Source organism: Stegodyphus dumicola, chromosome 7 (assembly GCF_044657685.1).
Source record: "Stegodyphus dumicola isolate Sdum_Otavi_A_Nest chromosome 7, ASM4465768v1".
NCBI lineage: Eukaryota > Metazoa > Arthropoda > Arachnida > Araneae > Eresidae > Stegodyphus > Stegodyphus dumicola.
The window spans coordinates 61,625,922-61,642,103 of record NC_140774.1 but is presented as its reverse complement, the minus strand read 5'-3'; the positions used below and the strand labels follow the sequence as shown (position 1 = coordinate 61,642,103).

The window sequence follows — 16,182 nt, the reverse complement described above, 5'->3', positions numbered from 1 at the left end:
AGCCCGTTCGCGGCATTCGAACCTCGGACCGAACTACCAGTTTTCAGCGACTTTACCACTTAGCCGTTGGTGGGCCTTACACTTGTTCAGGATTTTTAATGAAACATATTATCTTTAAAAAAAATTGCACATAATTATCAGTTCACATAATTATTCCTCCTAAAAAATTCTCTTAAGTTCATAACACCTTTCAAGTATAATTAATAGGAATTTAAAGTGTATGTTGCAAACAAAATTCCCACCGCTTAATATTAGATGAAAATCTAGGAATCTGATCAAGCTTCAGGCATTTGCATTATGGTTTATGATTCATATGGATATCATATGCTTTTCCCTAAAATAATCATATCTTGAACTGTCATTTTTCTGTTATCTACTGTTGTTGAAATTGTTAATCTTCTAATGTACTATGTTAATTTATTAAATAAATGCTCATAAAATGTACACAGGTACAAAATTCCTTGTATTCTATTAACTTATGCATCCTTTTTTAGCATTAAATAAGCATTTGCGTAATTAGAACCTTTTTTCCTATTTCATTTCTTTCTGTTTAGGTACATGTTATATGTAAGCTATGAGTCTTTTCATGTTGAATAGACAACGAAAATGTAATAGTTGAAAATTTCCAGCTTTGTTGCTTTACTTTTAGTTCCAAAGCTCTTTGTTGATTCATTATAGCTGTTAACATTTTGAATTAACAGTGCATTATTTTCTTTCTTGTTAGCAGACTCAGCAGTTATAGATCATTTTTCACTTTTGTCAAAAGTTAAGGCTTGCTTAATAACTATGGGATTCTATATAATTAGTTAAAAATCATTCTTTATTTCTTGCTTTCAGTGTTAAATGCAGTCAGAAAAATGTTAGTTTTTTTATTATTATTATTATTTTAATTTTATTTCACTTTCACGTCTGTGAAAGCTGTAATGCACAAAATGAGAAGGTGGATTTATATCTCTGTTGTGATTTTGTTTTTTCATTATATATGGAAGTGAATCCAAAATGTTCTTTGCGTATTTCACGACCCACTTGAAGAAGTGCTCATAGAAAGGAAAGAAAGTCACTCATGAGCCCGAAAAGTGATGAAGGGTTAGTGTAACCATTGAATTGCACTAATACAGTCATGCTGTGCACACACAGCATTCTCAGCTTTTTCGGTGCTAGAGGGAAATGATGGTATTGAAGTAGTTTATTCATGGTTGTTTTTGTATGGTGGTTGAGGTGAACCTGTTGGCGCAATGGCATGAATTCGTTATTATGTGAGGAACTTAGTGAAGATGCTAAGAATGAATGTACCACCTGTCATAAATTCTAGATTTTCAGGTCAGGAAATTGTTTCCTTTTTCAGGAAATCTATAATAGACAACCATATATGCTGGATGATGAGGCCCTGAAGGCAGCCACAGAGAAGGAAAGCAGTATGGTGAACTTGCCAAACATTTTCAGGTTTCTAAAGATTAAATCAGACTTTACGTGCACCACATGAGTAAGATGTACTGATTGAGCAAGTGGGTTTGCACACATTTCAACAGCAACGAGGAGCAGCGATTGAGACTATGTTTGTCGTTGCTTTCTCAGCACTGCAGCACACCTATGTGTGATGCTTATGAGTGATTAAAAAATGGGTTTAGTGTGTAACCATTTGCCCCACACCTCAAGACTATTTTCACACACTCATGCAAAATTAGACTGTGCGTCTGATGGAGCGGCTACCAGTTTCTACAGTATGACCTACTACCACCAGGGCCCATCATCACTAAGGACCTGTAGTCATAGGAACTACAATAGGTGCAACATGTATTGGAGCAGAAGGAGCCAGCATTCATTTACTGAAGGGTGTGCTGTACCTCCATGACAATGCTAACACATGGACTAGAACAACCAGGGATACCATTTAGTGATTTGGCTGGGAGATCATATGCTTGCCTAACTTAGCACTCACAAATTGTCATCTGTTTAATTCCTTGGGCGATTAACCAAATACTTCAGTGGAAAATCCTTCAACAGTGAGACAGACCTGTGGCATTCAGTCACTGACTATATCAGAACTGCTGGTTCTTCAAATCTGTTTAGGAAACGTGTAAGTGTGCTGAAAAGAACAGGGAGCTTATTGGAAGCTACGTTCTGTGGAATTGTAGAAAAGATGATTAAGATGTGAAGGATTTAACTACCCTTTATTCTCCACGATATTACAGGCGCTCCCGCACTTTGGGATACAAAGACTAACATTTATTTTAATTAATAATGGTCTGAATGTAAGAAAATAAGAGCTACTAGGTAACTAAATTTGAATAAGAACTAAACTCAAGTACTTTACACAGATGATTAACACTAAGACTGGCCTTTTAGATTTTTCATGTATGTAGTACGCAAACTGCTGAAAACTACAATACGTCTTAGATATCAAGAGGACTAAACCTCTGGCCTTGAAGGCAGACAGCAAGTGGCAAGAAGGTTCACTCTCTCCCCATCTAACTCTGTTCTTGGCGAAAAGCCACAACTTAAATGCTTAAGTGTTAGCAAGTACAATTTGCATAAACAAATTAACACGTTTATTCTGGCCGGAAGTGGAAAATAAAAGAAGACAGTAAAGTTTTAAAACAAAATAAATTTTAGTCATACTTAAGATCCTTACAACTTCTTTGTGCCCAAGACCCTTCCATCCCAAGTTTTATTGGCAGGGTATTTTACAACTGCACGAACATTGGCAAAGGATAATTCATGCTGATGAAGATTATTTCAAGACCTAATGTCAAGTACCATGTGCTGTATGTCTGCCTATTTTTGATAGTTAAAAATGGCAAGAATTTTTTAGGTTATCATGTAGGGTGAGGTATTCAAATACAACCCAGACCTGTTAGAGTTTTTATATAGTGATTTTTGCAGCACAATTGTTCTAATCATGATGTGTTGTATATAATTTATCAACTGGGTGGGTCATCTATGAAAGTGATGAGTTAATAGAAAATACCTCAATTCATGTAACTAAAGATTATTATTAAATTTTCAGTGGTATCATAACAAACAATGAGTTTCGGGGTATTCTATCCTTTGGCTACGGGGTATTTTATCCTTGGCTATAATTATAGGGTCAGAATCCTGTCCCAGCCCCCTTTGATGATAAGCAGTATTAAACAAAACTGACCTTGAAATTTGTGGCTGTTCTGATGAAAATTTGGATCTAGAATCTTTTGTTTGTGTGATTTTGGGTCTCAGCTGCCTGCACCAAATCTTCAGTGATTACAAATCGCTGACAAGAGTATGATTCATCATGGACATTTTCTTGATCTTCCTTGATAATCTCATTCATGTTTTTATGTTCACCATTTGCTGTTTATTATTGTGCTGGTAGTGTACATTTCACATATCTGTTGATGAATATCCTCAGCTAGCTTTTATGTTTCTTGCTGTTAAGAACTAGAAGATTGATCCTATTTCACATTTGGTGGGGTGATCAATTTTCTTGAATGTTTTACCTCACATTATCAAGCAAACAGACCAATGGCATAAATGCAATTGGTGGTTAATCCTATGTAAAGAATGCTGGAAACCTGCATGTTCTTGAAATTTCAAATGGTAGTCACTAACATGCCTTATTTAAAAAAGTAACATGCATGTATGTGAAGCCATATCCTTGGACATTTCACCTTTAATTCATATTTTTTTCCTTTATTCTTTCCTCATTTTTTTTGCCCTTTCTGTGGATAATGATTAGTCTTATGTATGCTATTCTATTTTTGTCATTTTACATTTTTCATTTTAAAATGTTAAAATATGTTTAAAGAGTTAGAAAAGTCAATAAAGTTATATAAGTTTTATCAATTGTAGCTGCTTTTCTAATCTCAAGCATCAAACCAAATTCTTGTTATCTTTTTATAGGCTTTCCAAATCCAATAAGTCAGGGTGTATTTTCTCATGCAATGGGTGTTCGTCGTGATCATACTCTCATAATATTTGGTGGATACAGTGGTTTAATGCGATCTCATTTGCTTGCATATGTTCTGCCCTTACCAATAGTTTCTGATCAACTTTTAATGAGCTCTTGTTCAAGGTAAATTTTATCTTTATCATTAAAGTATATCATCATAATTTATGTTGTGTAATTTGATTCTTCTCATCCATATCAGAAAAGTTTACTAAGGCATTAATCTTTATCATAATTGTTTTACTATCCTGTATCAGTTTAATAAAATATGCTTCTTTGAAGTTTTACTGTGGAATATTCAAGTCCTTTGTTTATGGCATATTTTTTAAAAAAATGTTTGAAAGATAAGCAAATAAAAATTAAATATAAATCATATTATTTTGGTTTTATAGAAAAAATATCAATTTTAAAAGAGATAAGTGTGGGCTGTAAAATATATACCATTTCAGTAGGTGAAGTAAATAATGAAAAAAGAAAAACATAATTGTATGTATTAGAGCAAAATAGAAGCCATAATAAAAACTATAAGTTTATGATCTAAAAAATTTCATTAAAAAAGTGTTTATTGGAATTAATGTCATTAACTAAAGTTAATAAATTTTATGAATATGGAAAGTTACAAGAAACACCAACTTTTGAAGTTTTTTAATAATTTTAAAAGGAAACTGCAGAATAATTAACAGACTGACAATGATTAACAAGGAAAGATTTATTTATTTTTCCTTGACTTTTTTTTTTAATAAAGAATTTGAATGCTTGGCTAGTTTTCCATATATGTATTAAACATATTGGTAAGAAAATTAAGATTATATAATGTTATATAATTTTAATATAAATTTATGAATTCATCTAAAGTTAAAATTTTAAATAGTCTTCAAAGATTGAATAATAATTGATAAAAAATCTCAAAAGTTAAACTTATGGAGAATGCACATAATTTTATAATTTAGAAAAGGAGAAATAGAATAACAAAATTGCTGTGATCACATTTAATGAGACAGCATTCTGTAGGATGTTGAGAAAAATATTTTATGTCTATCTTTAACGGAGGAGAGAAAAGTTATGGCAATAGGAATAGTATCCAAGTAGCTGACTTCCTGAGCAAGAAAAATTTTTAAAAACTAACCTTTGTAGCACAGAACACAAAGAATAAAAAGGAGCTTTCATTATTATTATTATTCAGCTGAGTGAAAAGATTTTGGATGAGAAAGAAGGCAAGCAGAAAATGGTTTTCAATGAACTCTAGCATTAAAATTAAATTCATTACATATTATTAAATTATGTGAATGTTATGAATGGTGGGATTAATGGAATTCATAAATTATATCAGATTTTAGCCAAAGAAGGGATTCAGAAATATTAACCCTCTGGCTGATCATCCCGCAATTTCCACAGGCAACTCAAATGTAGCAAAATTTGCTTATCCCACGATTTCCGCGGGCATATGTTTTTCTTCCTTTATTGAGTAGCGCATACCGTTTAACCATTGAAATAAATTATATACAGTATTAGGCATTTAGTTTACGTTTTAGCCAACAGATATCGTTAGTTGTCCACTAAATTGCGGCATTTGAAGGCACGTGGTATTAGCGCTCAAACTTTGCATTTTGCCACTTTTTTCTTGGCTGCTAGAAAACGTTCAGCAATTATCTTGATTATTTAATTAAATTATTCAAGTATTAATTAGATTTATTGAATCTGATTCAAAAAGTGTGAAGTTGGACATTGCCTTGAACCCTGTTTTGAACTCTACTAAACTGCATTTCTAAGGTATTTTTCCCTCAGCGCTACATATTTTCTTAAATTTTATACAGTTTACTTTTTTATATTATGCAATAAATAGAAATTAACTGTAATTCGACTGAAATTTATTAAAAAAAAGTTTTTTTTTTTTTTTTTTTTTTTTTTTTTTTTGTTATAACATCTGAAATTGGTTTTTCTGGCAACTTAGTTTCTTATGATAAAAGTCTACATAAAAAATATTTTCTAGAAAGAAAAAGTGCTTTTTCAATTCTCCAATATACATAGATTTAAAATATGGGGAAAAAAAAAAAAAAAAAAAAAAAAAAAAAAACCACAATTTTGGAAGCGATTTTGGTCTACAAATTGAGCAGTCAGAGGGTTAAGACAAAGTTCCATGAATTTATAGTCTCATAATAGATCCACATAAATTTAAGCTAAATACATTATATAAATTATATTCAATTATTGTATCTCATTTAGTAATGTTGAATTACCCTAACCCTTCTGTTCCACTCTGACATCTCTGACACATCTAAAAATGTTGATTAAAATTGTCCTTAAATAGAGTAATTCAGACTTGATTTTTTTCCCTCAAAAATATTTTGAAAAACTTATTATTTTCAGGCATAAGCATATGGAGAGTTGCCAGGCAAATCTTGCATGTGGATGGTGTTTTGATAATAATGCTTGTATTGAAAGACAGGATATCATTAAGGTAATTTACTGTATATATTCTGAATAAAGACCCCTTAAAAAAGTGCGTTATTTATTAGTACTTTCTAATAGGTTTGAGGTTTTTTTTGTTTTTGTTTTGTTGAGAAATATCTAGAATGGTAGAAACTTTTAAAAATTATTATTATTTATTGCTATGGTTATTATGTATTTCTATGGTATTATTACTATTTATTGCCTTTATGTAATAAGTATGAGTTTTTTTTTTTTTTTTTTTTTTTTTTTTTGTTTTGTTTTGTTTGTTTGTTTGTTGTTGTTGAGAAATATCTAGAATGGTAGTAACATTTAAAAATATCTGTTTATTGAGAAAATTTAAGATTTATTGTTAGGCTTTTGATGTCTATTCTGCCAAAATGGTAGCATAAATCTGTCCCTTATTGTCTCTCTGATTTATCAGAATGAGGTACAGACTAAGAATATTTCATTAGAAAGTTGAAGTGTAGAAAAACATAATACTTTAAAACAAAAGAAGAAACTGAAAAAGTAATCAAACAGAACAAATAAAAATCCTGCTTTCATGACATTTATTAAAATAACCATAATTAAGATTGTAGTGTTGTACTATTGTTAATGTATATCACCACTGAAGATACATTATTAAGTATTAAGGGTAGCATACTTAGATATTAGAGGAGATTTGATCGTCATGCCTGTTAAACATTTTCTGCAACTTCACGTTATGTTGATTTCAGATTCATTACCCTGATACCTTATTCCACAGCAGTCCAAAGAGTTTCAAACCTAACAGCATGTATCCATGTATAAATCTAGAGCACATTTTGCATACTTTGAGTCATACTTGGTTAATAGTTTCCAGTAGGACAGTACATAATCTTGATGAAAATGCCCCTTTTCAGGATGTGTGAAGGTTATAAAAGTATAGATGGTTTTGAAATTATCTATAACAAGACATTCCAACTGCATATAGCATTTTAAGAATCTTTCCTACATACTAAGGGATCTAACATGCATTTTGAGAAGGTCCATTGCAGAGTTAAAGCTACTTTGAAAAGATCCAGCTAAAGAGCATGAATTTGAACAGTGACTCCACACTCACAACATTCCTTATATGCAGAATAAAATTTATTTAACTGCTCAATTCTTTGCTTTCATGCATAGGTCTAATTTTGGTTTTTTAAATACTAGAAAAAGATTATTTTTAAAACAATCCCATTAAAAGCTGAATATTAATCAGATGCTGTCCTTTTTTCAGACTGTGAAGTTTATATGGTGTGTGCTAAATTATCTGGACACTGGCATTCTTTGTAGCTCTAATACTGGACATGGATTTGATCTGTACAGCCAGGCCCATTAGTTTGCTGAAAACAGCCTGGACAACCTTTTTCAGTATCTGTCTTTAGTGATTCATGAATAGGCATCATTTGCTATAGTTAGATACCCATATATGCTTTGTCTGTAAATGATTAATAGTAGTAGACCCTGGATATCAGGCCTTGAGAATCCTAATTCATTGCCATAACAAAGACAGAATGATCTCTCATTCTTGTATTAATAATGTACCATTCGTGTAAATGCATGTTCTAAATAATTAACTTTGTTACATTTATACATTTTTATTGATTTTGATATAATTTAAGGGCATTTGATTGCTTATTTATTTTATATCTTCCAACGTTCCTGACTGTTTGAATGAAATATTCTTGCGTTACAATTTTATGCTTTTATGCAAGAAATCCATTTTTTTACAATTTTTTAATTATTTGGTATAATTATTTATATTCTCTAAATGATAAAAAGTTTTTTTTCTTACAAGATAGAAAGTTATATATGAGATACGAAGTCTTTCATATAGTTCCTTATTATAAAAGGAGTTAGCTCATTAATATGAGGAAGTATTAATTCAGAAGTCAAACAACAAAAATCAGCGTTATACCCACAAAGTTTTCACAGGACTAGTTTCGATGGTTTTACCGAACCATCATCTTCAGCTGCAAAACCGCAAATGAACAAGATAGGAAATAGTGATTAGATAAGATAAAAAAGCCTGGACAAGAATAAGCAAGTGGCGCCATCTGTTGGCGAAACCAGAACTAAAACATAATTTCTCTAAAAGCCGAAGGCAAATTTGGATTGGAATTAGGATCGTTAACTAGAACAGAAAGATTTTTATGAATGTGAAATGCCTCTAGAAAATCCAGTTCTCCAATGGAAGATGTTTTTTGAATAATTTTGGCAGCAGAAAAATTGAAAGTGTGATTTTCGGACCAACAATGTTGAGCAACAGAAGACTTCTGTGTTTCCTTTTTTCTAACATATGCCTCATGTTCCTTGACGCGAAATTTTAAGGCTCTCTTAGTTTGGCCAATGTAAGTTAAACCACACTGGCAAGGAATCCTATAAATACCCCAGGAATTCATATCCGGAATGGGGTCCTTGAGTATAGAAGTTGGAATTTTATTGATGGGAGAATAAACAACCCAAAAGTTAAATTTCTGCAAAATATGTGCAACTTTATAGCTAATTGATGGAAAGAAGGGAATGACAACAGAATTTTTATAATCTCCTAAAATAAGAGTGTGGCTTTTAGTGTGTTGAGATGAGAATTTTTTAACTGCTTGATTAATAATGTTGGGTGAAAAGCCCCTGTCAATAGCTATTGCTTTTAAATAATTTAGTTCTTCATCAAGGGCTAGTTTGGAGGAGCAAACTTGAAGAGCACGGAAAACATAGGAATAAAATGAAGCTAACTTTTGTTTAGTCGGATGACATGATTTAAAGTGTGGTGGAAGGCAAACCGATGAAGGTTTACAGTAAACTGTAGTACTGAAGTTGGATGTGTTACGTGTGACCAGAATGTCGAGAAACGGAAGAGAATTGCAAGTCTCAAGTTCAAAAGTGAACTGAATAGCAGGATCAATAGAATCAGGCTTTTTTATCTTATCTAATCACTATTTCCTATCTTGTTCATTTGCGGTTTTGCAGCTGAAGATGATGGTTCGGTAAAACCATCGAAACTAGTCCTGTGAAAACTTTGTGGGTATAACGCTGATTTTTGTTGTTTGACTTCTGAATTAGTATTTATTCAGCGTGTTATTGTGTCTTAATTATGAGGAAGTATATTTAAAAAAAATTGTTGTAATATTTTGCAACAAGTTTTTATCATCTATATCATTAGTATAATTAATAAGGCACTCTTAATATTACATAATTTGTATGTTCATTGTAAAATTTGTAACTCTCTTTTCTATGAAGACTGTTGTCTATATCAAAAATGAAGTTTATTGGTAATAATTAAGTTCTGTAGTAACATTTTATATTACTTTTAAATAATAATTTGAAACTTACCTGTTCTTCATTTTTTGCATTTAGAATGTAAATATTAGATCAAGAACTTGAATTTTTACAGCACTATTTTAATTTAGTTTTTTATAATAGTAAAAATCTAGTTTTATCAAGTTGGAGTGTAATAATCTCCCAAGTAACAAAAGTAATGCATTCAATAAACCATCAAAATGGGGAAAATATGTAAAAGAATATAAAAAGTTGAAATAACATTTTTCAAATAAAAAAATGTCTTGTAATGGCTAATTTGTCTCTTTTGTTGAAAAATTAGGAGTAGATGTGAATGATTGTAAGAAGAAATGCTGTTTTGAGCAACTGCTGTCTTTCTTGTTGTTGAAGTCTGAAAGTTGTTAGGGTTGTCTGAATTGTCATCTTGACCATGTTGTGAGTGGTATCTCAAAAACATGGTAATAGAGTAGATTTTGTGGTCACATGTTTTTTTTACTCGCTGCCTCAGTATCTGATGATGCCCTTTTCTTGTAAATCTTTAGACCTAGCCTTCTCCTGGAAAGTAAAAATCTCAAACTGTATCCATTTCTATGCCAAATCCTCCATCTACAGATATAATAGTTTCTCCATCTCTGAAATTGGCCTCTTGCTAGTTAGGTTTCTGCACTTTACCATAACTTACAAGCTTTCAACAGTGGCCTTCGCTATCCTATCCACTGTAGAAATCAGTGGATTAATATCCCAAACTATTGGTGATGTAATTGTTTTCATTTTTATACATACAAATCAACATCAACTTTTGGTCTAAACTATAAACTTATGTTTTTAGATTTATTACTAATGCATTTGGTTTCAATCATAAAGTACCTAATGCTTTATATTGCTAGAAAAGGCAAATTTTTTATTGCATTGTGTATTTCACACTGCAGTATACATATTTCTATCAGTTATCATTTGAAAATGTAGAAGTTGAAATCTAAATGCAGATGAATCCCCCCTCCCACACTGCAGAGATTTAAAAATTGTGTCAATTTGGTGATCTATCTTAAAATCTGTATACTGAGGTGTGAACTGCTCTTCACTTCGTCTGCACATTAGAGGAAGTATTGATTGTAGCCAGATGGCTGAATTCATTTTGTCATTCATTCATCCATTTTGTTGAAAACCAATTCTCTTTTTGGAGTCTGAGTTACTTTGTTACAAGTTTTAAGAGCTGTTTGGTTTTGAAAGTTTTGATTTGGTGATTTGAAAATTTTGTGATATTTTAATGGTCATAATAAACCTTATTGTAATTTTTAAATAATGCTAATATATCAAAAATTCATTAATTTAGATAAAAAGTTGCAGGAAAGTAAAGGTAATGTATTTTTTATTATTATGTTTAAAAATGTCTTTAGTTTTTCACATTTGTTGATTATTGAATATTTTGATTGTCCGAGTTAAATGAAATAATGAAAGTTATGAAGTTTTAATTACTTTTTATCAAAGGCTGATATTAATACAATAGGCATAGCTGCCAACTCTCCCAATTTTACCAGGAGACTTCTGGTTTTTCATCACATCTTCCAGTAGATCACCAAATCTCCCAGTTTTAAATTTCTAGCATTTACTAAAGAAATCATTTCCCAGAAATTAATGAAATCTTTTCAACTAATGATACTTAAATTCCATAAATTCATCTTAGTAGTTTTCAGTAAAATGTTCTCACTAAATTTTATTTGACCTGAATTGCCTTGATCTACTATGGCTACTTATAAAATAGGCTGTGACTATTCAAATAATATTCAATCTGTTAATATTTGTATTCAGTTTTGCTTTACATGGATGTATGATACTACATTGCTACATTTATCCATATAGTACTGCATTATGTTAACCAGTAGTTATATTTTTTATCATAACTAAAAATACTTAGATATAAATAAAAGCTTCCTTTACTCATAATTTTCTCAGTAATAACTTTCTCAGTTCCTTTACTCATAGTTTTCTTATGTTATATCAAATGGTCAAGCATTTGCAATAGAAGGCACTCATTCAGAATGGCCAGTATCTATTGGATCATTTAGCCATATCATCACCGAAAATGTTGCCCAGAGTGCATGAAAGGGTTACAACGTTTCTCTCCAGACTGATTTTACACCCATGAGAAATGAGAACTTCAGTTCCAGTTTTGATGGTGAACAGTTTGGGGGGGGGATGGATCCAAAGTCTGCCAATCATCTCTTTCTCTACCAGCAAGCCTCTCAAAAGGACTTTAGGCAGACCAATATTTTAAGGCATGGCCACTCCCATACTAGAAAAACTCTAAGCTTTCTCTGGCATTCGAATCAAGGCTCAATGATACAGCAGCCTGCAGCGTTAACACTATACTGAGTGTGCTTTTTCTCAATATAAAAGTGTTAAGAAGTTTACAAACTGAAATTAGTCAAAGAAAATAAAACTTAGGATATTTAACTAATGATTAATGTATTTTACATCAAAATCATATTGTGAATAGTTCATGAACCTGAATTATGCATTATAAAGGGACTTTATGCCAATTTGGAGTTATTTTATGGTGTTGAAAACCTCCTGGTAACTCCCGGTTTTTCATATTTCAAGGTTGACAGCTATGGATAGACCTTTGGTAAGTCTGCACTAAATTTAGAATTTAAAATTAATGGTAACAATAATTAGTAAGTTTTTTAAGAAGTCAAATTTTCATATGTTTGAATTTTCCCCCATCTTCCTTCAGCTAATTATTGAGGTTCGAATGTAAAAATCAAATCGGATAAAGTTAAGTTATTCAGTTTTTCATTTTTATATGATAAGTTGAGTGCTTGCCCTAACTATGTAACAGAATATTCAGATTTATGTCAGTTTTCACTTTCAAGTTTACTTTATAATCCCCCCCCCTCCAAAAAAATCTTGGATATTTTAGCTTTTGTTCTTATTAAGTTGGCAAGTGTGCTATTTATAATTTCTCAATTTATGATATAATTTATAGTATTGTACATATTTTTGCTTGTATTTTAAAAAGAATTGCCTCATTTCTTAAACTAACAGTTTTTTTTTTTTTTTTTTTTTTTTTTTTTTTTTTTTTTGTAAATTCAGAAGTGCAATAAATATTTATCTGAAACATGTCCTGGATTTTGTTCAGTCCTAAGTAATTGTTTATCCTGTGCTATTTGGAGTCAGTCACTTGTACAGAACATCATAAGTGATAGGCAAGATCCATTTCCTTCTGTTTCATGTTCATGGTGTGTGCAAGACCTTAAATGTCATTCTTCAGATGGTATGTATTACTGAGTTTTGTGTATATATTTTCTTTATGCTATTGATAGTTGTTTTGTATTCAATTAGACATAGAGATATTCAATTTATAGCTCCCAGTCTTTTAAAAGTAAGCTTTATATACTTATTTCAGGGTTCATACAGTCCTTAAGAGTCCTTAAAATTCCTTAAATTTTTTTAAATCCATTTTTGGCCCTTAAAAGTCCTTAATTTTGGCAAAAATCAATAGAAAGTCCTTAATTTTAATCATCTGAAATTTCTCTCTGTTTTTACGACTGCCATTTTGAGTGTGAATTAGCATTTTGGAGGAATATTTTTGGCAATTCACTGACATATATGGTTATCTTTTGAATGGGTTCATGGGTTATAATTTGTTTCTTTTTCTAACATAAATGATGGGATACTCGAGTTTCTAAGCAAGAAGTGAAACTTAAGCATTTCAAGATTGATTTTTTCTAATAAAGAGCTCTTAAACAACTTTTCGCTTCTGGGGTTATGAATTCTTTTATTAAAGGTTCTAAATTTGACAACTTGTCAACATTTTGGCGATTTTAAGTTCAGTTTCTATAGAAAATTTTTAATTCCGAGATCTGAGAATTTTTCGCCGATTTTTTTAAAACATCATAACATTGATAAATTTCATTAAAATAATGGTAATATATTAGAATTATATTTAAAAAATAACATTAAAATAAAACATTTTATTTTTCGCTGTCATATTATAAAGTTTCATTTTGGCAACTTATTATACAATATTTTAAATCTGAAAAATAAACAAGGTATAATGCTATAAAGCCCAATTTATGAAACAGCTCTTAGCAAAAGCAAAATTAGCTATTTAATTAATTCAAAGTGTCTTCTTAATTTTTTCATGGTAAGCGTTTTTCCCATGTAATTGTCTCAGATTACTCAAAATTCTCAGAATATGCGTCAGTTTTCTCTATAAAATTAATTTTACACTCCCCCCCCCTCGCTGTTTTTTTTTTTTTTTTTTCCAAAATATTTCTGGCTTTTTGCTGTTACAGAAGTGGTTGCAATAATTTTTCTTTAGTATTTTTGACATTGCACCATGGAAAGTTTAGAAGGATTTGAAGGCAAGATTTATAGACCTATGATTCTAGAAGATTCGAGAAATATGTGACAAAATTAAAAATGTCTCCATGGTATCAACACGTAATGGATGTATTTTACAGAAAGTTTGTGATGAATTTCTTACTTTCTGGAGAACGTCTGGAAAAACAATTAAAATATAATATCTGAATATTTTACTCCTGATACTAGAGTCATTTTCTTAACATGTTTATCTTCCCTTTATTTTTTCTACTTTTCACTAGATACAAGCATGGAAAATATCAAAAATGCTTCTAATATTATCACTTGGGCAGGCATTATAGAAAGTAATTTTTTTATTAATAAAGAAATTGAAAACTGACAATTTAAGAGATTCATCTAATATGTCATAATGCATTATACACAGAGCTGGCACTAGGCATTTTCCCACATGATGCAATCTCTGTGCATCCTAAATTTCGCTGCCTAGTGCTTTTCTAAATTCTGCTTCCAATGTCTGCTCTAAATTCTAAAAGTTTTGCCATCTCTAGATTTTGTTGTTCGGTATGTCACTAAATTCTAAAAATTCTGCCTCACCAGCTCTGTAACTGGCCTTTACCATATATATTTCATATATCTTCTGAATGTTCATATTACTAAAGAAATAAAATTAGCCACTTTTTCTATACATTCTAAATGCATTTAGCATTTTTTAAAAATGACAGAAGTCCTTAATTCAATCCAAAAATTCTAAAATGAAATGGAAACATATTGAAGAAAGAAACTGAATACATTAAGAAAATTATTCTTCAAAGATATGTGCAGTTATTATTATGTAAAATACCCAATTGTTTGTGATTGCAGTCTTTACTATAATTCCCGATTTATATTTCCTCATATGATAGAGTTACTGAGCCAGATTAAATTTTATAATCTTTGACTACTAGTCCACATTTTTAGTTTGAATTTGACTGTTTTTGTTTAATTACGTCACTGTAAGCTGTAATTGATTTTGTTAGCATCAGAACACGCCTTTATGTTCAAAGTTCTTTTTATTTAAACCTTTATCTGATATTGTAGTTACTTTCAGACATAGTGATAATTTACTTCACGTCTGTTGGGGTTTTTGGACTATTTAACTTTTACTAGATCAAGTAAACCCTCATAGGTACATTGTAGAGAGGCTGACAATTTAGGAGATAAAGCACACAGAAACTACTGAGAGCATTGGTTTGCATATTGAGACAAGTATTTAATTGTTAGAAAAGATGCTTAAAGCTACAAAATATAAATGTTTTGTAGCTTTTAATGTGTAATTATCCTAATATCGTTTAAGAATCAATGTCATAAATTTTATGTATTTTAAACTGTGAAATTTTATTAGATTTTGATTTTAATAGGGCTTTTTTAACAATATTATTAAAAAAAATATAATTTAATAGTGGTCATGTAAATCATGTAAATTTTGTTGTTCAGTATGTCACTAAATTCTAAAAATTCTGCCACACCAGCTCTGTAACTGGCCTTTACCATATATATTTCATATATCTTCTGAATGTTCATATTACTAAAGAAATAAAATTAGCCACTTTTTCTATACATTCTAAATGCATTTAGCATTTTTTAAAATGACAGAAGTCCTTAATTCAATCCAAAAATTCTAAAATGAAATGGAAACATGTTGAAGAAAAAAACTGAATACATTAAGAAAATTATTCTTCAAATATATGTGCAGTTATAATTATGTAAATTACCCAATTGTTTATCATTTCAGCCTTTACTGTAATTTCCCATTTCTGTTTCCCCATATGATAGAGTTACTGAGCCAGATTAAATTAAAATTAAATGGTACGAGGGCTATCCAGAAAGTAGATTACGTTTTGGAATAAAAAAATAAACAAAGTATAGGAAACAAATTTTATTATATACAGATGAAAGCCACACTCAAATACTACTTTTCTACATAGTCACCATACAAATTAAGGCATTTATCGTAGCGATGTACGAGCTTGGAAATTCCTTCGTCGAAAAATTCGGCCGCCTGCGCCTTCAACCACTTCGTTACCTCTTCTTGCAGCTGTGCGTCGTCATCAAAACGCTGCATAGCCAGCCACTTCTTCATTGCTGGGAATAGGTGGAAGTCGCTCGGTGCCAGGTCGGGACTGTAAGGCGGATGAGGAAACAACTCCCACTTAAAAGATTCAAGAACT

At 30.8% G+C, this 16,182-nt stretch overlaps 1 protein-coding gene across 1 annotated transcript in view; it reads left to right on the top strand.

The window, feature by feature from the left end:
* The window catches only part of Megf8 (multiple EGF like domains 8), a 251,267-nt gene that overhangs the window by 21,527 nt on the left and 213,558 nt on the right, over positions 1-16,182 (top strand). Inside the window, exons 5-7 of the mRNA XM_085820327.1 lie at positions 3,877-4,048; positions 6,290-6,380; positions 12,743-12,923. Coding sequence (XP_085676453.1) covers positions 3,877-4,048; positions 6,290-6,380; positions 12,743-12,923 — 444 coding nt within the window. The remainder of the gene's footprint in view (positions 1-3,876; positions 4,049-6,289; positions 6,381-12,742; positions 12,924-16,182) is intronic.